The sequence below is a fragment of the Manis javanica genome, chromosome 11, assembly GCF_040802235.1.
Source record: "Manis javanica isolate MJ-LG chromosome 11, MJ_LKY, whole genome shotgun sequence".
Taxonomy (NCBI): domain Eukaryota; kingdom Metazoa; phylum Chordata; class Mammalia; order Pholidota; family Manidae; genus Manis; species Manis javanica.
Window position 1 is genome coordinate 98,352,121 of NC_133166.1, and position 24,477 is coordinate 98,376,597.

The following is a 24,477-nucleotide window of genomic DNA, read 5'->3' on the forward strand; positions in this document are numbered from 1 at the left end:
AAAAGTAATCAACATTTTAAATAAAATAAAGAAAGTCAGCATGCCACTGGGATTTCCCATCTTCTAGGATGAGAAGCAAGCTTAGAAAGTGCCAGTTTTCAGAAAGGAGCTAAAAATAGCTCTGATCCAGTATATATACATCCCCCAACCACATGGCACCCTGTTTGCTCATGTTCTGTTCTCTCTGGCCTGAGGCACCTGTTGTAATTCTTCACCTCCATGAATCTCTAAGAATCAAACATTTTTCCTGGGTTGACTTCCAAGTCAGTTTTCAGTTGTATTTTGTTTCTACTGGGTAGATTTCCAAGCAAAGACTCAACTTTTCGCATTAGGAAATTCTGAGGCAAGAAGCACACATATATCAGGAGGAAGATGCCAGACAAAGGCTGGCCCCTCCGCAGCAGAAAGATCCTCATCACAATATCTCAGGTCCCTAGGTAGCCACACGCTCGAAGAGCTTTTCAATTGTCCCTCCTGCAAAAGCCTCTTTCAAACATCCTTTTTTAAGTGTCCCTTGTTCTCTAATCCAGGCCAAGGCAAGAGAGAAATGCTATTGGAATTCTGATTTACAACAGCTACTATAGCATAATTTACTTGACATTAAAATTATTCCTCCTTCTTAATGAAATCGTTCACTTCACTTTCTTCTGAACTTGTAAGTGAAATGACGTAGATTCTCAACAACAGGCTTTTTTTAAACCAGATGGTTTGATTAGGAATGATCTTGAAGAATACCATCTGAAGTCAGCTTTATTCTAAAACCTTCATATTCAATGGTCTTAAAAATTACATGGTAAAGTGCAGGACAAGAATGTATGAAACTTTTAAGTGTCCTATTGATTTTTAACAACTCTTTCACAACTTTTCCAGAATTCCAAGGCTAATACCCGTGTCTCCTGATTCACAGCTCAGGACTCTTTCTTCACAAAGAGCAAAGGAGAAGGAGGCTCCAAAGGAAAGGACGCACATCAACATACCTGCCCTGCAAGCCAGGTGGCCAGCTGAGACACAGCCATGTGACCCACGAGGAGCTGCAAGAGCCGCTGCTTCCCCCACTCCATCCAGAAGGTCCACTCAAAGTCAGTCTGGTCCTAAAAGGCCAAAACAGTAACTTCTCAGAGGGACTTCAGGGTGTGTCCAAGGCAGAAGACAAATTCATTAGTAAGACAACTGGAAAGAAGGCCGATGTGAATCCATACCCTATAAGACGGCATTTACACAACACTTCCAGCCACACCCCTGCCCACTGTACTCCCCCCTCCAGCGTGGCTGGTCTCATTGCCATTTTCCAAATAAGCGTGTTTGTTAAAGCTGATCTCCTGGACCCTCTGTGGGATAGAAACTACTACCATCCCTATTTCATAAAAGATGAAATAGAAGCTTAAAGAATTCCATTCATTTACTGAGCATCACACAGATAGTGCAAGTAATTAACGCATGGAGGTAACAACAGTTTATTTATCTAGATGCTGTCACTAACAAGAGAAAGGTAAATTGGACACTAACAAAATTACTTGAGGTCAGTCATATTAAATCTTGCTGTCATTTACAGTCAGAATGATTTGAGAGAGAAATTAAATCATTCCCTGGGAGATTATGATGAAAGAACAAATGATATACTTCCCCTCCCTTCAGGAAGCACTGTGCCCATCAGTCCCTATGTCTGGATTTGCACTGGGCTCGGCGTCTGGTTTGGCTCCCTGGCAGGAGCAGGTGAAAACCTCTGACGAGATCGGACATGTGGACGCCTGGGGGCTAACACTGAAAGCCGTGGCTTCAGGTGCACTGGGGAGATCAGGCAGCCAACCTGAGCGTGGAGGGAATGAGCACAGCGACAGGCCACTCTCAGCTGGGCAGTGCAGCTTAGCCGGTGGGCATCTTGGCACCGCCTTGATGGAGCTGCTCATATGGTATCATCACTGATCTAACAGAACTGATCTTCTAAGGGGTCTGTGAGGTCTAAGGGAGACTGTATGTACATCCAAGTCTAAAACAGTACCTGGCATGCAGTTCTTACTAAAAGTTGTTACTTGCCTCTGACTGCTGATCCCACATGCCTGCCATTCTGTGTTAACTAGATAAGATTGCATCATATATCACATTGCGCCACTTGTTAAAATAAACAAAGGTTTTTTTCCATTTTCCAAAAACGGAAATATAGTACCGTACATCTTTAAATAAAACATGCTCCCCACGTTCAAGATCTTGATACACACACAACCAGCTCATAGAGCCCCTGTCCCCATGAAAATCATGGATCTCGCCTGGTTCCTTGCATTTATAGATGACTATCCCAGGGCCCAGAACATGTTCACACCACTGAGCCATGGAGCAGCAGAGATGGGAACCCAAACCTTGGACCTGACTCTTGATCCTTGACCCAGAGCTCATTTCCCCATCTCAGAAATTTCAGATGAGTGGAGAGTCAATTAACTGAATAAAGGCAAACAAGTTCGAGGTCATGTGTTATGAGGCCATGCTAGTAAAATGCCACTTACAACAGGGACAGGTAAAAAGTCACTAAAAGTCAAGACAGAATTTTTTTAATATGCCCTCAAAAACCTTCCAACATTTCGGCTTTTTAAATATAAGCAATGTTTTTGCACACTAAGAATTACATGTAAAATTCATGACCCCAGGCTTACCTATGCTTTGAAAGTTGTCCAAGTTTAATTTTTTATGAGGGAAAAAATGACATAATATCTCATAAAATATAAGAAACCAAAAAACTCTTTATGTTTTACCAGAAGGCCCAGGACTACTGAAAAACTGTGCTGGTAAAATTCCATCAACAAAAACTTGGTCTTTCATCATTAGGTCTTTCCCCAGAAATATCCATTCAGGGGAAATAAAAACATCTTGCCCATGTCTATCCCTCTCTATTGAAAGTACCTACCTAAAGGAAGTAACTGGGCAGAAAAGCTAAGCCAATGAATAGAACAAGATGGCCAAAATCTAGCAGTTCATGATTCTGGTAAGAAAAATGTTGACTTGCCTGCTTCTATAAATAAAAGCTTTAAAGACTTAAGCACAGTCAGACATTTCAAGGCAAATGTTGAAGTCCCAAAGAAAGAAAAAAAATTTTTTATATTCTGTTCCTTCCACATTTTCTTTCTGTACCCTACAGTTCTTAGCCACTTAGAAACCTCTTCTTCAGTTCACAAGGAAATCAAATATAAACTAGGGATAAATTCTAACCAGACAGAACCAGGAAGGCTTCTCCGTGGATAAAGGGGAGACTGAATCAGTGATCCACACAGTCTCCTGTGTCAGTCCTTCTCCAACTTCAGTGTGCACACAGATCTGCTAAAATGCAGATTCTGACCCAGGAAGTCTGGGGTGGACACTGGGAATCTGTATTTCTCACAAACCCCCAGGCTTCCAGATGACATCGGCTGGCCTAAGGACCACATTTTCGGTAGCAAAGATCTACATCACGTATTAGGCCTCCCTAAGGCTGAACGTTCACCATCCCAGACAATCCTTAACAGCTCACCCCTCCCCAAACCATTCCCGGGCAGGGACACAGCGAAATCTGACCACCTCATAGTCACAAACGAGAAAACATCATCCTAGTCGCCATGGACAACTCGGAGCCCCTTGACTCCGGAATTTAATAAACAGAGTAGTTTATAGTCACGGTATTATTCTGAGGTTTTCAGTCTGTAACCAGGCAAAACAGAAAGAGTATAGTTCTGGGAATCTTAAATAATGATTCCAAATTTCTGGTGAAACAGTTTTTCCTGTTCTTACCAAAGAAAGGGTGTGGGCTTGGGATTCTTATCTGCCTCTTTTCCTAAACAGAACAGAGGCACCGTGGAAGACCTAGAAGTTTTCTTCACCCATGAGGAACTCAGCACCAACACCGACACCCCCCAGTCAAGACACCCTGAAAACCGACCGCAGAGCAGGAGAGGTGGGAGTGGTGTGATTCAACTGCATATCTTAGAATAACTGCGACCTCTCCTTCCCATATAAACCAACCGATTAGCATTCTGAGCATGTGTTTTCCAATGATGACTTCGCAACAACCCTCAGTTTTTTTTTTAGCTCCGTGTTAAAGATGAGTTCATTAGAGGCCAGAGTAGACAAGTTATTTGCTCAAAACTAGTAGGGCACAGGGCTGAGTTTCAAATCCTGTTCAAACCTGTTCCCAAAGTGGATGCTCTTTTCCAAGATGTTTCTACTGATGCTGATCCCTCTACCTGGACTTCCCAGCCACAACCAGACAGACAGATACGCTCACACACACACCACTATCTGCCCGAATCATGTCCAACCTACGGGGTGCCTCCTTCATGCAACCCTAACCACAAAGACGTCAGCTCAAGTGTGAAGCCTTCCCACCCTTCCAGGTGGGCCTGGCGGCACGCCCGCCCTTCTGTATCATTCACACCTCAACTCCATGCCATATTTATTATCATACTTTATATTATAATTAATTCATGTGTTTTCTCTCTAGGGGGAAAAATGGTAAGTGCTTGACAGCAAAAACCGTGACTTAACCAAATGGGTAATTCAGTAAGCCTTACAATGGTGGAGGGGTGAGATCAGTTAGCCTAGGTTCTCATCACCCTTCTGCCCCTGGATAAACTTGGACAACTCACTTCACTATCTGGACCTGAGCCTTCTGGTGTGTAAAACAAAGGGCTGACCTAGCCCGATGTCTAAGATCCTTTCAGAGAGTGGAAAAAAGAGTTATTTTCCAGGCCAATGGAAAGACATACTGAGGGAGTGCTAGTCACCCACCTACAGACTCAGAGTCCTGACTGAGTGGCCACCACCCAGGAAATGGGTGGTCTGCCTCCTCACACACCCATGTCTCCAATCCAGGCCTCCAGGTCCGCACCCACACCACCAGCAAGTTCCCCACCCATCCAGCCTGCCCTACTCCCCACACTGGGAAGAAACTACAACCATGTATGGATTTATGCTGTGGTATCATTGTGCCCACAGCAAGACAAGAGAAAGAAAACTACCCTCAGAGAGGTTAACTATCACGCCCATGATCCCACAGCCAATACAGGACAAAGCCTGACTTCAGAGCCCCAGGACTTCAGGCTGCAAAGTCTGTATTTCATGGCGTGAAATACATATAACATAAAAATCACCATTTTGCTAACTTTAAATAAATGTACAGCTCCCTGGCATTAAGTATATTCACATTGTTATGCAAGTGCCCAGAGAACTCTTACCCATTAAATGACTCCCTGTGCCCCTCTCCCCACAGCCCCTGGCACCCACCACCTACTTTCTCTCTCTCTCGACTTGACTGCACTAGGTCTGTGGAATCACACAGTGTTTGTCCTTGTGTGACTGGCCTGTTTCACTTAGCAGAATGTCAAGTTCATCCATGATGTAGCCTGTGTCAGAATCACTTTCTTTCCGAAGGCTGAATCACAGTCCATTGTATGTCTGTACATTTTGTTTATCCATTTAAACCGTGGACAGACACTTGAGTTGTTTCCACACATCATTAGCTGTTGTGATTAATGCTGCTAGGAACAGAGTAAAATGTTTACTTTTTAATGTTTTGAACTTTAAATGACTTCCTAATATTACCCAGTAACCTTCTTTTAACATATATACTTATATTTGGAAGCTCAACTCTCTTTCAAAGTCATCTCATAGTTCGAGGGCAGCAAGTCAAAAGAGAAAATTCCAGGAAAATGAGGATCTTATGTTGTCAGCTCACCACTGAGCAACTCTTCCCTCATTCCAGCCCTGAATTCTCATCCCCACTAGCCCTCCCCAGATCACAGCCCTCCCCTGGCTTCTTGGCCGGGGTACTGCTCTGTATCACAGGGAGATGGCCAAGACATTCCTTCTCTGCTGCCTCTGGCATTCCTCAGACAATGGTGAGTTGACACTGGCTGAAGACAACGCACACCCACGGCTAATATGGCCAGGATACTGGGCTGGAATGTTCAAGTGCTTGGTGCCAAGTGAAACCCTAAGGCACCCACCGAGACACCCGAAGTGAAGCCAAGAAATTCACCCAGCAGTTACAGTTACATCAAGTCCACCAATGGCTCTTCAACCCAGACTCTCCCAGGGCCTGGCCTACCTTTCAGAAAATCACTGTTCCTACCAGCAGCCAAAACTTTAATTCAAATTTTAGGAGGTTATGTGCTGGGATTTCACAGAACTGAAACTCCACATCGTAGGGCCTCTGAAAAAGGTGGAGCTTTTATTTATTTTTTTATTGCTGTTGTTTTAAGGTAAAATTCAAATAACATAAAATTAAGCACATTAAAGTCAATTCAGTATACTGGCAATGTTGTAGAACCACCATCTCTGTCTAGTTCCAAAACATTTTCATCCACCCAAATGGAAACCCTCTATCCATTAATCTGTCACTCCCTTTGCCCCCTCCGCCTCCATCCTCTGGCAACCACCAATCAGCTTCAGTCTCTTTGGATTTACCTATTCTGCATATTTCATATAATTGGAATCATACAGTAGGTGACTTGGCTTCTCTCACTCAGCATAATGCTCTTGAGCTTCATCCACACTGGAACACATATAAGTACACCATTCCTTTTTGTGACTGAATAGTCTACTGTCGGGACTACCACATTTTGTTTTCCTATTTATCCATTTCATGGGCACTTCAACTGCTGGTTATTGTACTAGCCACCTTTTGGCTGTTGTGACTGATGCTATGAACATATATGTGTACAAGTATTTGTTTAAATCCCCATTTTCAATTCTTTTGGGTACGTACCTAGGAGTAGAATTGCTGGGTCATATAGCAGTGTCCACATCTCACCTTTTGAGCCAACACCAAAGTGTTTTCAACAGTGGCTATACTATTTTAGACTCCAACTTTGAGTTAACAAGGCTTCCTGCACTGACCTTCCACTGGCAGGGGGCTGCTGGCATCACAGAGAACTCTGCAGGATGGGCTCCTTCAGCAAAATCCTTTCCGCTCTAGTGCCCCCTGCCTCCTTGGGTAGATGCTTTCGGAAATCTGCTGTTTGAATATTCCAGTTTCATCCTGGGGGCAAATGTCAGCAATGGTTGGAAAAAAGGGGGTAAAAACTAGCTGTGGGGAATATCTTATTATATGAAGTACTCCCTGAAAAGTTCATGCTGTCAGTCTGCAGGATTTTGCATCTGAACTTTTTTTTTAATACAATAAATTATTTCATCTGTATGAACTTGTCTTTCTGTTAAAATCGATACAAAGGCCAAAATGGTTATTTACTTAATGATGAAATCTGCTCTGAACAGAAAATTTATTACCATCCACAAACGTGAGCAGAACTGAAAGGACTTGATAGAGATCTTGTGAGTGCAGCTGATCTGGGCTCAGATCTTGGCTCAGGACCTAACCAGAAGGAGGGTTCAGGACCTTAGAATTGTAAAATTAAAGTCCTCAGAGTTCAAGTAGAGCTATAGCCTAACTAGAATGTTCAACTATATCCATTGACTCAGGAGAGTTATATCTGACATTCATTTCATTCCTACATATCTTTGGGGACTTGGAGGGAAAATAGGTGGAGATTCCCACTAAAAGTAGAGGGATTGATTAATGAATCCCAAACTCTAAAGTTGGAAAAGTTAATGCTCTAAAATTGAACTCATCCCTCCAAATCCATCCTCCTTATCGTTGTCAAAATAATCCCAGTGAAACAAGGGTTAGCAAACTTTTATAAAGGGTTAGATGGTCATATTTTCAGCTCTGACCACCACACAGTCTCTGTGGCAACTATTCACCTTTGATGGTACAGCGCAGGAATAGTCATAGACAATATGTAAATGAACGGGTGTAGCTGTGTTTCAACAAAACTTAAGAAACAGGCGGATGGCCAGATTCTGTCCACAGTTTGCCAGTTTCTGTTGTAAGGGATTAAATAACTTGTCTCCTAGACCCACCATTTGTCTCCTAGTAAGAGTAGGTCAGGGGCATTGTTTTACTGCACACATGGCTAGCATTCTTAAGTAATTTGCTATCAGCTTTGAAGCCACATCTACAGATGAAGCAGATTCTGAGAAGGCTGTGGAAGAATCTTAGGAGCTCATCAATTAGCCTGTTATCCAGGAAAAACTTGGACTACTGCACAACTTTTTCCTCCCTGTGCTCTGTGCCGGACTTAACTTGAATATGGGGACTATTTTCTGCACATTTAGGCTCACTCTCTCCATTCTGTCCCCTCTTTATAGCACCAAAGTAGTATTTTTACAACCACACCTGATCATGTCATTTAATATTCCTCATTTAATATTCTTTATGTTCTCCCCTTAGCATTCAAGAGAAATGTTCTTGGCAAGACTCTTGCAGCTGCTCATATCTGGCCCTGCCCACCCCTTCATCATCCTACGTACCTTTGTCTCCCGAGGTCTGCAGTACACCCCTGCTGACCTCTCTGACGATCATCCTAACATACTGTGTTCATACAGCTGGAACTTGCTATACCATTTGCTCCCTCAACTTGGAGAAACCTGCCCCTCAAATATCATGATTATGAAGACCTACCTTTCAGGTCTCAGCTCGTGCAAATCCTCTACTAGGAAGCCTTTCCGAATCCATCCGTTTTCATCCTGGACTCGCTGTCCTTGCTTGCCTACACTCCCACAATGCACTGTGGTTACCTTTCTCAGCAAAACTGACCACACTGTGCTTGAATTGTAGGTGACTACACTGTCTCTCCACTAAACTGTGAGCTCCTTTCTCATGGGAACTACATACTATTCAGCATTGTATCCTCCAATAAACCAGCATATACTAGATGTTCAATAAAAGCTGGTTGAATAAATCAAATGATTAATATGATATGCCAAATCATTTTTTAAGAACCTGGTATAAGAACAATTGATTGGGAAAGGGGAAAGATACAGAAAGTGGAGAACCTGGCCCCTGCCCTTGAATGTCTTTATAACCATAATTAGAGAACATAAACTCACAGAATAGTTCTAGTGACGATCTGCTCTGCAGATTATCTTTACCAACTCAAGGCTCACTCTCTGGTATATCAATTACTCACGTTAAAGAGATGGACAAGATAGAGTACTCTACAGAGGACCTATTTTGTGGTTTCATTGTGTGATTTAAATCAATTAAAATATGGAAAACAGCGCTTAGCACTTATTAAGTACTACGTCTATGTGTGTTAAGTAAATATATAAACAAATAACAAACTCCATTTTATTCTGATAGCCTCAGAAAGATAAATCCAAGAGTTTTTCAAGCTGCATATCCTGAAATAGAGATACATATTGGTAAAATCTGAGAGAATTGACCTGCTATAGATCCCCCAAACCCAGTCAAAAGAAGGCAAAAAAAAAAAATACTGTATTTCCCAGAATTCCCTGCAGCTAGTGGGTCTGCCTATAGCCTAGCTTCTAATCAACTAATGCACAGAGAGACTTTGAAGGTGAAAGAACATAAAGATGTGTGGGCTGTGAGACTCTTCTGAAAGAACGGTGGCAGAGGCCCTTGTTTTCCTGCAGCAGTGGAGATTCAGGGTGCAGACAGTGGAGCCTGCAGCTTCCTAGTGTGGCAGTTTTGGTTACTGCACTATAGTGCTATGTTTTCAAGCTGGGAGCTGGGCAGCAGCCACAGCTTTGCAGGGTGCCTCTGGGAACTCCTCCTGGAAGACTGCTTAGTGCCTTTCTTTATACAGTCCCCTCAACTATTTTGAAATCTCCTTAAATCCCTACAATAAATTCCTTCCTGCTTAAAAGTGCTTGGAATGGATTCTGTGGTCTGCAATGGAACTTTCATCAACATACTTTGAATGGAATTTTTTTCTGATTGCAACCCAGCTCTAGCTTTATAACAGAAATATGAAAATAATTTAAAGGACATTATTTTGAAATCAGTCTATTCAGTGGCAGGGAATGAAATGGAGAAAAACACCAGTTAGGTCAATCCAAGGAGTATTCTAGAACTGGACACTGAAGACAGTGAGTGTTTCACATTCACAAGTGCATCTATTTATTTCAAAACCAAATAGAAAATGACCTACATTATTCACCAGTCTATATTTTTCATTACCATAGTTTTTTTCATCAGATAGAAAAACAATGGGGATCTGAATATATTTACTGTTTTTCTTACCCTCACATACACCATTTTGCAAGAAAGAAATCAACAGAAATACTAGACATTTTTCTGTATCTATTTCCTAAATATTATGTGCATATTATTTACTTTGAGACCATACCTAATTCTTAATCACAGTGAGCAGAAGTTATCTGTGAACAGAGAAAACCTTTATAAGATGCTTGAATCCCGAAATGATTCTCTGCGTGTTCAAAGGAGCAAGCTCACCTTAATGACCTATAAATTTTCAAGGATGAAGGTGTAAAAAGGAGGACAAATTTGTATAAATTCTGACAGAATCAGCACTGCTCTCTGGATGAACCCAAGCTAACGATTCACTTAGCAATTACTGCAATAGTTTTCTTTACCTTTCCATAGCTGCTTTGCTATTTCTAAAATAATTTGAACTCAATTATTTTACTGCTCACAATTTCCAGGAAGAATACCCTTTCCCCAATGAACATTTCCTTGAAGATAAAATGTTATTGTTATCACTAACAAAACTTTGTTTTTCTGTAAATAACAAAGTCTCTGCTTAAACGTTTTTACCATCCATTAATTACAGGTGAAGATGTTCCCAAGGGTGGGGATGCCAACAGGACTAGCAAGAAGTGCACTGTTCTACTGGGTATCTTAATTGCCTCTCGTGATCTCAGCCATGGCAAAATGATCCAGGACATAAATAGGGCAGGGAGGTATTTGGCAGAAGACAAAAGAAAACCTCTCAAAGTTACTTAATTAAATCAAGAGGACCTAATTAATGTGGGTAAATTCTTTGAATCTCTTAACCCCCCTGACAATCTAAACTCAGTAACATCCTCTGACTGACACCTTTACCTCCCTCTACTTCCAAGGAGTGGCTCAGATTATTCACGACTCACACATACACTTGATCAAACAGGTATAGACCCTGTTCCCTTGCTTTGCCTATTCCTCCCTTTGCATATTTCTTTTTCTTCCCAAAGTTAACAAAGAAAGAATCAAAATTGTTTTTAAAAGTACTAAGTTCTAGTATGAAGCCAAAGGCACAAAAACTATATTATTTTCCCCACACTTCTCAAACTAGAAAAACACAAATTATATTTTCTAGGAGATATATAGAGAAATGAGTTGTTAACAATTAATAAGGCTGAAAATAAATTAAGGATCATGACCAAAAAAGAAAGAGAATGGGATGGCTAGATAGCAAATCACACATGTTCCTAAGACTCCCCAGCTACAAACTATGCTAATAAATCATGCATTCCACAAGTGTCACTCTCCAGAGTACCAAAAAAGACAAAGAGAGTCACAGTAAGATGCAGAAAAAAAGTGGGGGTGGGGTGCGGGGGTGGACACAGCCCCTAAAATGACCCTTGCACTCAGCAATTCACTTTTTGCTTGGGAAGTCTTTGCACACTCAAGAAAACTAGTTAACACGTAACATCTCTTCGGTGGGTAAACATTAGCAAACTGGAACTCCAGGCAGAATCCCAAAAGTTGAAAGTCCTGGGAACAGAAGGCCAATTAAGAAAGCCATGAGCTATAAAAGAGAGAAAAAGGAAAAACTACCATTTTTGCCATGTACCCAGCAGGGTCGGGGGACTCCTCCTAACCCCAGATGCCATTTTTCTCCTTGAATCACACACTGCTTGAAAGACCAGGAAAGCGGGGTGATAGAGTGTATGGAAGGCTTCTCCCCCACATCTTTTCGATCTGTCCCTTTTCCCCTTTAGCTAGCTGCCCAAGTTTTCAAAAGGAGACTTGTATGAAATAATGGAAACTACATACACTGGTCTCAGTCCCCGGTGCCTGGCACGGAGCTCCTGAAACCCAGTCACTTCCTGTGGAAAGAGCACTGGGGTCATCTTTTGTTCTAATATTTAGTCTCTGACCCCAGTTGCTGATACAGGGCTCCAAAGTGCGTTGGAATTCCCTGGGTGACAGCAGTGTCTTTTGTTGCAGTGAAGTGACTCTTGATGCTCCTGGTGTGGGCTGGTCAACCAGAACGACCAAGCCATGATTATAAGGTTGGAATTTTCAGGCCCATCCCCCATTCTCCAGAAGAAAGAGAGAGGGCCTAGAAATGGAGTTCATAATTAATCATGTCTATGTGATGATGCCTCCATAAAAATCCCTAAAGTACGGAGCTTGGAGTGCTTTGCGGTCAAGTGAACATGCAGAGGTGCTGGGAAAGTGGTGCTTTCAGAGAGGGCACGGAAGCTCCTCGCCCCTTCCCACGTCCTGTCCTGTGCATGTCTTCCATCTGCATGTTCATCTGCATCATTTATCCTATTCTTTCATAATACCAGTAAACATTAGCAAACTGTTCTCCTGAAATCTGTGAGCCACTGTAGCAAATTAATCAAACTAAGGAAGGGGCCGTGGGACCTCTGACCCATAGTTGAGCCATCAGAAGCACAGGTGACAACATAGACTTGTGATTGGCACATAAAGGTGGGGAGAGGGGAGCGGTCTAGTGTGACTGAGCCCTTAACCTGTGGATGGAAAGTCAAGCTACTGACTGAGAGAAAATATTTGCAAACCACCTATCTGACAAAGGACTAGTATCCAGACTATATAAAGAACTGTCAAAACTCAACAGTAAAAAATAACACAATCCAAATAGAACATGGGCAAAAGACATGAACAGAATTTCACCAAAGAGGATATACAGATGATAAATAGGCACATGAAAAGATGTTCAATAACATTAGCCATTACAGAAATGCAAATTAAAACCATGATAAACATCACTGCACACCTATCAGGACAGCAAAAATTTATAGTATTAATAATACCAGATGTTGGCAAGTATGCAGAGAAACTGAGTATCTCATACATTGCTGGTGGGAATGTAATACAGTAGTGCTATTCTGGAAAACAGTTTGGGCAACTTGATATAAAACTAAACATACACTCATCATGCAATCCAGCAATCAAGCTCATGAGTATTTATCTGCAAGAAATTAAAGCATATGTCCACAAGAAAACCCGCACACAAATATTCAAATACATTTATTCATAATAGCCCCAAACTGGAAACAACTGAACTGCCCTTCAGTGGTTAAATGGTTGAACAAAGCATGGTCCATACATGTCATGGATCAATAATACCCTTCAAGGAAAAGGAATGAAATAAAATTCAACGAAAAGGAATGACACTCACGCAACTTGGATGGATCTCCAGGGCATTATGCTGAGAGGATGTATGTGTGTGTGTGTGTGTGTGGTATGAGGTGGGGTGGGGTGGGGGGTGCCAATCTCAAAAGCTTATGTACTGTATGATTCTGTTTATATAATGTTCTCAAAATGACAAAATTATGAGATGGAAAACAAAACAGTGGCTTCCAAGGGTTAGGGATGGGGAGAACTGGATGGGTGTGACTAGAAAGAGACAGCAAAACAGAGTTCTCTGTGGTTCTGTATGTTGATTGTGCTGGTGGTTAGGGGAAAGGGAAGGAAATGGGGACTGTAAGCACAGTGCCAATACAGAAAAGGGAGAAAATGAGTTTCTGTGGTTGAACCAGGACAGGGATCAGAGCCAGACAGACCTCTGCTTTGTCCCGAACGGTGGCTCCAGAGAGACAGTATGGATACTAAAGTGTTCGCAGAACCTCAGTTGATGACTCAGACTTCTCATTTGCATACCCATAGTGCTCTGCACAGAGTACAATCCTTTCAAGTTTAAAATAGTATTTCTTTCAACTTGACATTTCTAACTATGATTAGTTTATTTACAGAAATCTTTGTACCAACATTGGGCAGGAGGCAACAGCTCTTGGAAAAATAAGAGCCACCGTCAGTGAACAGGGAGTAGCAGTTACTGGAGGAGTGAATTTGGGAACAGGTGAGTATACTCTGGTTTCTCTTCAGATCGTATAAATCTTTCGCCTTTTACTAAAGATTTCCGTGGGGAGAAACAATTGTGAGTTTTCAACCAATTTTTCTAAGCCTTGCATTTGCCAAGGCTGATTATATTGTTGTAACGAAAGATTTTAATATTTGAACTTAAACACCATGGCACAATCTTCGGTACTTCTTGGTTGAAAGAGCTTAGTATGGGTGTATAAGGTCTTAGGCTCTTACAAAGCCTTAGTTAATATGTTTATAGGTTAGGAATTTTTGAGTTTTAACTATTCCTTCACTTATACAACCTAAGAGCTACTTATTGGCATGATTTAAATAAAAAATATTGGCTAAAACACTTTTAAAGACACTCCTCTGCATGATCGGGGGTCAAACATATCTTTGGTGATGACCCTAAACTCTAAGGCTCTACCCACAGCTATGTAGTATTCAGAGTTGGGGAGCTCTGGTTACCTGATGCCAAGTTACTCAGAATCCCCTCTGCCTGAAAGATGTCATATCCCTGGAAAGAGACTCCCATGCAAGGCAGGGTTCAAGTTCCTAAAGGCCTTTAGAACTTCATCAGGCCCATAGGACAGGTTAGTATGACCTGCTTTCTACTGCTTGCCTAATAAATGTCTACATGGGTGACAGAATTTGGTGTGACATTTGCTTTCATGAAATCTGGAAGCAAAATTATGGAATAACTAACTCTCACCCATCTTGAACTTTTCAGCAGCTACTGTAATCCTGAAAGTGGCTTCAGTCAGTTCCTGACACAAAGATACCACCCTTCACATCTTCTCCCATGGGTCCCATGATCTCATTCTTACCGTGCAGCTGCTTCTAATTTCTTTTTAACAGAGACTTATCAACTGTCATGTCACAATTTTAAGAGGTAATAACCTTTTAAAGAATGTTGACAGGCACCACTTTTAGGAAATGTATTGCGAGAAGGAAGTGTTGCCCCTCCTCCCCATTTCCCCATCTCTCCCGAAATTTCCGCTCCAAGCCACTGTTCAACCAACTCTACGCTGAAATCATCTTTGCTCCTTCTTCTCTCTGAATCCTATCTGCTAGACAACTTACATAAAATGTGTTGTATAAATTAACTCCTCTATCTCTGATGGACAGTTCTTAACATTGCTGTGCCCAAATGGAGAATCCACACTTTAGAAGTGAGTTAGCACGTAAAGGGTTCTTCCAATCAGCAATTCAGTCCCAGACATGGCTACAATTCAAAGAATTCCAATACTGGTATCAAAAACTGCACCTGACAGTTTATTTGCATAAGGAATGACAGAAATAGATAACTTACAAACAAGAAGAGTGGTGTTCAACAAATGTGCAGGCTAGAAATTTTTTCAGGCTCCAATACCCTGGTAAGGAGGAGGCCGAGGAAATCCTCGGAAGCTGCAGGGAAAATTGCCCTAGGCTAACACTCCTCTGGCTCTGTGTCCCTTCACATCTTCAGATTCCGTCTCCTAATCAGACTAGGTGGGGGTAGGCTCCAGCCCATGGAAGAGAACTGCCTCAGCCTCAGCTGAATCCTGCCAGCAAGGTGTTGGTGGGAGTACGCAGAGACAGGGAACAGAGCCTTCACACACTTTCGGGAATGGGTCAGTGGCAGGCTTTGTACTTGCCTACCAATAAAGGTTTGTACATGTAGCAGCATGCAGATCTACACTCTTTCCCTATAACACACCACTTTGCAGCGAGGTTGTAGGACAAGAATACAAGTAACTCCTATGTACCTCCAACTGCCAGAACCTAGCAAGAGTAGAACAAAAGAATTTGATTTTTGTTGAACAACCAGACAAGTCTTTCTGTTCAAGGTTCAACTCAAATCCACCTCTTCCAGGCAGCCTTCCTTGGTCATTCCAAAGTTAGAAACTCTGCCAGCAGTTTTTGGCTATACCAACCGGGGACATGCAAGCATGGGGAAACATTTTGTTAAATGTAATGCCAGGGCCGATTTCCAGGCAGGACACACCAATAGGGCCAGTTGTCCTGTCTACAGCTGGTGTCTGTTCAGCTTGATTGATGCATCTTCCCTTTGTTAAACAGTCAATAGCATCATCCCTATTTTAAGGTCATACATCATCCTGGTGTTTTCAGATTAACTATGAGCTTCTTGAAGACAGAAAAAAATATACCTCTTACTTCTCTTAACTCCTAGAACTTATTCCATCCTGGGCCACGAAGCAGTTGTAAAGCACATAGTCATTTGTAAACTGACTGGTTTGTGGCTGAGAAATTTCTTACCATTCAAAACCTATACGTCACCTCAAGATTTTACTAAGTATTTGTGAGGAAGCTCTCTCTCTCTCCCCTCTCTCTCTCACACACACTCATTTATCTTTGAGTTTGCAGAACTAAACTCTTGGTTCTAACTTCACCTTCTCTCCTCTGGCTTCTTCAAGGACATTTATAATGAAACAAGTAATATTTTGATGAACTAGTAGAAAAAAAGGAGACAGGAACTTTTCAGAGTAGAGCAGGGGACTTCGTGTCTAAGAGCTAATAAGTCCACCTGATGTTGATCCATTTGCATTGCCAGAGCCTCTTTCTACGGAAGGCAGAGAGATACATTTCTGCTGGTCGCCTCCCCCAGAAATCACTACCACCTCACTTTTTTCCTGCCTAGCTACAAATCGTCCAAATATCAAGAAGGAAATCCAGCAGTGATGAGACTAGACAAGAGACAGTGTACTGACAGGTAAAAAGCAGGAGTTCTCTGTGTTGACAAGAGGGAATCCAATCCCAGCGGGCGCTCGTGAGCCTTCCTCCCATCACCAGTCTGTGGGTTTCTGGCCCCTGCCATCTGGAGATTCTCCAGACCACATTCTGTTCACCTGTAAGGACTGGCACAGGGCACAAGAGTCATCCTCTGTTGAGGAGCCCCTCCGTGAAGGGGCAAAGCTGCATAATCCAATTTTCTGTTAATAAGGACAGGCCGAAAGTTCACACCCACAGCCGAACTGCTTAGTGACCTGTCCCCAGCAGATGAAGGGAGGCAGAGACATGATAGGAACCCTGGAAGCACGTTGAAGGGGCTTCAGCTTAACACAAACAAGGTCAGGCCTAAACAGGCCAGAGCAAAGGAACAACGGGCCAAGGAACAAAGCAAACATCGCCGCGGCTCCTTTACCATAAGCCCCCAACCAGAAAGGCATGTTCGCTGGAACCCAAACTGCACTACTGGACACCTACTGTCAGGCAGGGGAAGGCAGGGATGAAAGGCTGTCTTACAACGAAAACAGGAAACTGTTCCCTAACAGGGGTTCAGGAAAGAGACCGGGGAACAGAATTGACCGAAGGGAGAAATGAACACCAACAGGGGGAGGAGTCAGGGAAGGTTCCATGCGGGGTGTTCCCTGAACAATGGGGAAGGGCACACCAGTCCGCAGCAAGTGTCCCGTGTAAGAAACGGCAAGCGCCGTCCAAGAACGGCAGACCATCCGTTACTCAGTAATGCAGGGCGACTGTGAGGAGGTGAAGGCGCCAGAACAAATGGGCTTGAGTGTCAGCTACAGAGTCTAGACTTTGTGCTGTCGGAAATGGGGAGCCGTGAATGGGCTTTAAACAACAGGAGGAGACAGACATTCCAGTAAATTTAACTATAGGAAGGCACAGATCTTGGGGCGGGGAGGTGAGGTACACTAAGCAGGGCAGGCAAGGAGGGAAATCACAGGGCTCCCAAGAGTCCAGAGAAGGAATGACAATGGCCTGAACGCCTTCTGAATAATGTTCCGACTCCACACGTGGCACCCAATGGCCTTACAATCCAGCCTCCGTCCTGTGTCATCCCCCACCTCGCACTCAACCTGCCAGCTAAGCTGAATTACTCTCCCAAAGCCACATCCTTATGGTGCCGTTCCCTGTACCCATATTTCCCCAGTCTCCCAAAACCTCAGCCTCCATTCCTGTGAGTCTGGGTGATACACACCTTCTGTTTGTGCATGCCTCGTGGATGGCTGCCTCACTTACCTCCCTGTCTCCTCATCACCCACATTCAGAGCCCAGTAGGGAGAGAGACAGAGTCTGGGAACACGCAGGCCTCCAGGCACCCAGAACGCGCTGCCTGGCAGCCTCTTAGTCAGTAGGTGCTCAATGAATATTTGTTAAATGAATCTGAACAAAGCTTCTTGTTTTCTGAGGTATTGAAATACAGAGGATTTATAAGTAAGCTGAAGCTTAAAAGCTTTATAGGCAAAACCTGAGTACCCAAAAATTGTGTCTTTACTTCAGAAAAGGACCTCTTTTCACATTCAAAGGCCTAAGTGATCAAGTTTCCTTTCTTTGATCTCATTTCTTCCTGTAACCCTTCTAACAGACACTGAAAATTCCTCTCTGATTCTACTTCTTATTTACACATATGCCCCAATTTCCTATCACAGGAAATTGTGATAGGAATTTCTTGGGAAAGAAATGAGGAATTGATATAAAACTCACATGTGAAAAGTTTTACATGTAAAACTCTTCATGATACATTAGGCTTTTGAGAGCTCCTTTTAGTGGCAAACCCCTTCTAGATTTAAATGTTTCTCCATAGACCATTACCTCCTTGCCAAAGAGGGGGAATCAGCAAATCTTAACTCCGAAACAAAGACAGCATCTATGGAAGGAAAAAAATAACAGTAACCACAACAACATGTCCTGGGTGACTACTCTATACTAAGCACATAGATGCTGGGTGTTTTATACCCAGCACCTGCTCCCCTACAACGTCCCACTCCCATATTCCAGATAATAAAACTAAGGCTCAGAGAAGGTAAATGATTTTCCAAAATAAAGCAAACGGCATTTTGAACTCAAGTCCATCCAACTCCAAGCCTGTTCTCTTTCCATTACATCAACTATTTTGAATCGGAAATAAAAATAAAAGGAAAAAAAAATTCATGACAGTACAACCTAACATAAGCTTCATTTGTATCAGTGTGATTCAGTCCCTGTCTAAAAACATGTTCACTACACTCAAGGAATGTGGGCACTAAGGAGTTTCCCTTTTCCCTTCGGAACCACTGACATGAAGACCAGCAAGAAAAAAGAAAAGGGGACCATCAAACACCAAGACAGAGAATGGCCCTACTGGAAGGGCACCAGGGTGGACCCATCCCTGGCCACATACAGACTCCCAGCTCATGACTTCTCCAGGAGACCACTGCAGCCTGCGGGGGGAGGCACCCCTGAGCCTGGGAAGGTAGACCTTGCAAAACAGGATGCAAGTGTCACAGCACATGGCATCTGAGCAGTGCTTCGTCCCTGCACCTACACGGGCTCCCCCACCACAGCTGGCATCTCAGCAAGTGCACTCGGCTTTACAGCAAAACAATCAGAAGGCCCAAAAGCATTCCTGGTTTGGGTTCTACCCCTCCAAACTCCAACATCATCAAAACTTGGGGGACTGTGATCAGGCCCAGCTCCCCTTCAATAGCACCTTGGGACACCTCCTCCCTAACACCTGCTTCCCTCTTCCAATCACAGTGAGCCCCTCTGGGACAGCATCCCCTCTACTGATGACCTCGCCAAATCCCACCATTTTGTGGGGCTCAGGTAAAGGTCAGAAGCAGTTGGCTATTGCTTGTGCCTACAATGGTCTCTCCGTGCTCTGACTGTAAACCCTGTCCTGCTCAGCATTTACCTACATGTCTATCCAGATGCACTCAGGGCCAATGCATTTCATTCCAGTGCTGCAACCTGGCACAGCATTCATTATTCATTCTTTCCTGCAGCTAGACTTACTGAAACACTCACCTGCTCTGTGCTAGGCCCTGAAGATACAGGGGCTCACAGTCTAGAGGAGGATGGATAATATAAAACAAAACTGTACAAATATACTTATCATAATAAGGTACAAGACACAATCCAAAGTATTACTATCATAACACCCTGTTTATTTCCTTCATATCATTTAGCCCTGTCTGTGGCTGTTAGGTCTGTCCATTTGCTCACTGTCAGTCTGCCCCAGCAGGGGACACGAGGACAGGAGCCTAGTCTGTCTGTCCCCACCCAGTACTCAGTAGAGATTTGGGCTCGGAAACACACTCACTAAAAGCAGTATCTATGAAAAGTGATAAAGGAGACAGCGAAGTGTCAGGAATATTAGCACAAGCCCAACTTAAGAGGTCCAGGCAATGCTTCTGTGACAGGGAGAAGGCTGGGCTCGATGCCACTAGCAAGCACCAGAATGAAAAGGGGTGAGGCACAGTCCAGAAGAGGAAACAGGATGAACAAAGGTAAGAAACGGCAAATCAGTATGATCAAGGCGGTCAGGGCAAAGCCCCCAAGTACTGCTGCAGACCAGCTGTCCTCAGAGACATGTAGCAATGGCTGGACACATGTTTGATTGTCGTGACTTGGGGCAGCAGTTGCTGCTGGCACCTGCTAGGTAGGGCCCAGGGGTGCTCCAAACAGCCTACAATGTACAGAACAGCTCCCCCACAAGAAGAACTATCTGGTCTACAATGTCAATAGTGCTGAGTTTAGCAACCCTAACATTTAAGGGATAGCACCAGATAGACGGATGGGTGGTCAGACGGACAGAGGAGCATCTTTTCAGGATGGAAAAAGACTGAGTCCTTGGATCTGTGCCTCGTGCGGTTTCCCACGGAGGCAGGGTTGGCCTGAATGCTGACCCCCCCTGCCCCGCGCCCTGGTACGGGGTGGGACGGGAGGCTGTCCTGGAGAAGGCTTCGAAGAGGTCATCTCTCCAGGACCCTGGGCCTTGGCAAGGAATCAAGCAGCTGGACCCGATGGAGTGGCAGGAGCGGGGATGTCAGCAAAGACCAAGTCCTTTTGTCTCAAAGCGGCAACACACAACTGGGCTGGGCCTGCCGCAGACAGTGAAATCTGGGGTAGCCCCAGAACTTGTCAAGGCCCGACCCTCTCCTCGGCTTCTCATACAGCCTCACACTTGCTTCTTTTCAGCTGAAGTCTCTCAGTCTAAAATGGGTTTGCTTATTTTTTGCCCAGCAAACAATCTTGTGTTATCTGAACTGTGACTCTAAGAGGAAAAAAAAAAAAAAGTTCACCATTTTTTCCTGTTGTAAGAAACCCAATCGTGGACTATTTCTAACGAGTAGACCCCAGACCCCCACAGGGCCTATCTGCTGCTCCCAAATTTCCTCATCTCTGAAGTGGGCACAATACCACCCACCTTACATGTCTCACTAATAATCCTAAAAAGGACTTAAATCAGAAACATTTCGAAATGGGGGCAATGAATGAAAATTTAATTTATAGCCAACTTTTTATGGAACTGTGTGGTGGGTAGAGCAACAAAATCCAGAAATGGCACCCCATGCAGGGCAGGACTGCACGGTCCTGGACAAACCTGGGTCTTTCAGACAGAAGGATAGACAGATGGCTCTGTACACAGCCAGGGCTGGAGAGAAGGGACAGGTTACACTAGAAAGTCGAAATGGGAGTTGAAGTAAATTTACTACAATTCTAAGCAAGGTCTGCACCTCTCCAGGTAGAATAAATCTGTACAGGCGGTGCCCAGTCAGACATGAATTGTCTTCCAGAAGTCATTTGTGTGTCGGGTGTTCAGAACTTGGCAAGCATTATTTTACATCCCAAGCCAGCCCACAAAAGGTGACAGAACTTACAAAGTATCTGGCACACAACACACTTAGCACAAAACCAGTAAAAAGCAAGGTGTTGATCTCATTGTTAAGATAGATCAAAAGGCTTAGAAAAACAAATACACATTCATCACTCCCCTTGACCTGAGCCCAAATCATGAGCCGGGTCCTGGCCCTCCCGCAATGACCCAAGTCGTTACTGAAATGAGGTCCTGGGAACCTGCAAGGGGAGAAATGAGAAACAGGCCCGCCTCAAGAGGCCAGGAGCTCTGGTGGGAGAGGATGAGTGGCCTGGGGTCTCTCGAATGGAAGAGGAAGGCCCAGTACTTACCCACGGCACAGGAAAGAACAGACGTGCTGTCAAATCCAGAAGAGCAGCAAGGTGCACAACAGAACAGTGGCCCCCGGCCTGCTGCCCAAGCAGGCGCAGTGCGCTGCAGCGGAAGGTAAGTGCCCCAGCCTACGGCCACCGAGCACCAGGGAGGGAAGAGGAGGGGATCCCCAGCAGGTTCTGCAGTGGTGGGGACGGCCCGACACTCAGAGGCAGGAAGAAGGAAGCTCCCACACTGGCCATCGAGTACAGGGAGTGTCCCAGGGTCACATGCGATTCTAACAGAGATGGCCAGGTCAAGAAAGAACCTTCTGAACTTCATAAGAAGTGAAATTTACATAAACAGATGGTTATATAATCAGATTTCTGGTGTCTTTGAGAGAACAAGACCGACAAGAAGATGAAGACCCTGGGGAATGTCCTACTCAACCTGGAGCGCTCACGCCTTTAGGACAGGAAAGGTACTTAATTCCAGTTGTTGCTGAAAACTATACCTGAGCCAATGCCAAATACAAAAGTGATGCAAAACGCTGAAACCAGGTTTGAAAACCTAGAAGCTTTATCGTTTATCCACACTGTACCTTCTTTAGTCCTCCAAATAAAGGGCCAGGTTCCAGGTCAAATTCTTGGTCCAGTTCCTCTTCATGTTCTGACAAGAAAAACAGTGTCCATTAGTGTTTAGTCACAAATCTAAATAAAACTGAGCTGGTTTCCTAGGAGAGGCACTAGATGAAATTGGAACATGTCCTGGAAAAGCTGCCTGTGGACTGAGCTACAGGCATGGAAACATGTCACACTCATTGACTTTCCACTCCAGTTTTCTGTGGCCTAAGTTCCTGGAAATATGTGGTAGGACTGATGGAAATTTCTCCTTCAGTTGTAATAAGGGCCACAAGAGGAAAGGAGTTGAGGAAAGCTTCCAGCACAGGGAACCATGGTACAGGATTCGTGCAAATGCCCCACTTGTACAGGAGGTGAACATTTTTTTTAATAGACCATGCCACAGAACGGTGGTGATCATAGCCCCACGATACGGCATAATGCTAGCAAGGTTATAAAATGGAATTAGGCAATGGTAATAAGTATAAATAAATAATACAATTGGTTTAAAACAAAAGGTATTGCAATATCTTCATTCAAATAGTTCTTTAGCTTGTATAATTACCAGGCATGGTATGAAACACTAGAGATGAAACAGAACAAGATTGACTTGGTCTTTGCCCTCCTGGGACTTGCTGTTCATTGGATAAGAGAGACAAACAGATAATTAGAAATCACAACAGCGCTGATGAATGCCATGATATAGGACGTAAGGAGTGCCATGGGGCTGAGTTTGGGTGTCTAGGTGACATCCAGTAGGCGGATGAATGGGTATGGATGGAGCTCCAAGGAGATACCTGAGTTAGAGATACAGACTTAGGAGTGTTCAGCATAAGGGCAGTGAGGAAGCCTCCAGAATGACTGAGATCACCCAAAAAGGCACACAGTGCACAGACAAGAAAAGCACACATCAGTGATTACTGGACCAAAAAACATACAAAACCACAGAACCAAAAAGGAGCTACCCAGAAAAACTAAAAGAAAACCAGGAAAAGTGTGTAATCACTAAAACAAAATCAAGAAATGATGCTGATTTCAGAGTAGGATCAAGGACAGATTCAAACACACTGGATGCAAACAGCAGCCCCAGCCTCCAACCACAGGCACTACTACCCCTAGGAACAACAGGAAAGGGAGAGGAATCGAGGCTCCACAGCACGCAGCTCTGAGACACATTCACACTGCAGTCCATGGTCCAGCAGGTGCTGTGGAGGGCTGTGACTGCAGCAGGGCCCTGGCCTCTGTTACAGCTGCACCACACATGCACACACATACTACATCGTGCAGAGACTCAAGTCACAGGAATCAGCTCACAGACAAACAGCAAGCTACTGCAATCCAGCAAAAAAGTAACAGCAACTTCCTAATTCATTAACACAGAGAGGGTGGAAAAACTTCTCTGCCTCCTGCCCCTTGTGTTTTGGCTTCAGTTTCATACCAAGAGCAACCTCCAGAAACATCAGAATTATGCAGAACTGAAACAGAGCAGAAACCTGAGTTCTTTTTCTTCTTTTTTAAAAGTGTACATTCAGAAGCAATGAGGTTTAGATGCTAATCACCAGGCTTCCTGAAGCTGGAACACATCTCCCTCTAGTGGGAAAACAGAATCTTATGCAGAGAGGAGAATTATAATGAAATCCCGCCTGGTGCTGTCCAATCGACATACTATCTGAGACACATTCATCATTTTACAGTTTCTAGCAGCCAAACTTTAAAAAGTAAAAATGAGTGAAATTAATGTTAGTATATTTTATTTATCTCAATATATCCAAAATATTATTTCAACATGGAATCACTGTTAAACAATTATGAATGAGTAATTTCACATTCTTTTTTCCTATGAATTCTTCGAAATCCAATGCACATGTTATCCTCATAACACATCCCGATTTGAAGTGGCCGCATTTCAAGTGCCCACCAGCCACATGTAGCGAATGGCTACAGGAATGCGCAGCATAACTCCAGACCAAAAATCCTCCCTCACGTTTTGGAGAATTCCTACAAATCCGTCTTATCTGATTTCTTGACATAAACAAATGCTATATGACATACATTTAAACTACACATTAAATCGGTTG

At 43.6% G+C, this 24,477-nt stretch overlaps 1 protein-coding gene and 1 non-coding gene across 9 annotated transcripts in view; one reads left to right on the plus strand and one right to left on the minus strand.

Moving 5' to 3' along the window:
- Positions 1-24,477, minus strand: part of HHAT (hedgehog acyltransferase) — a 309,565-nt gene that overhangs the window by 257,462 nt on the left and 27,626 nt on the right. For 7 of the 8 annotated variants that reach the window (XM_073216981.1, XM_073216982.1, XM_073216978.1 and 4 more), the window contains exons 3-4: positions 22,381-22,448; positions 978-1,091 (exon numbers count right to left, since the gene is read on the minus strand). In XM_073216981.1, the coding sequence (XP_073073082.1) occupies positions 978-1,091; positions 22,381-22,448 (182 nt within the window). The remainder of the gene's footprint in view (positions 1-977; positions 1,092-22,380; positions 22,449-24,477) is intronic. The other variant, XM_037015362.2, reaches the window with a different exon arrangement.
- LOC118971863 (U5 spliceosomal RNA) lies at positions 13,887-14,003 on the plus strand. Its single transcript, XR_005060575.1, has one exon. It is a non-coding gene; the product is annotated as a U5 spliceosomal RNA (small nuclear RNA).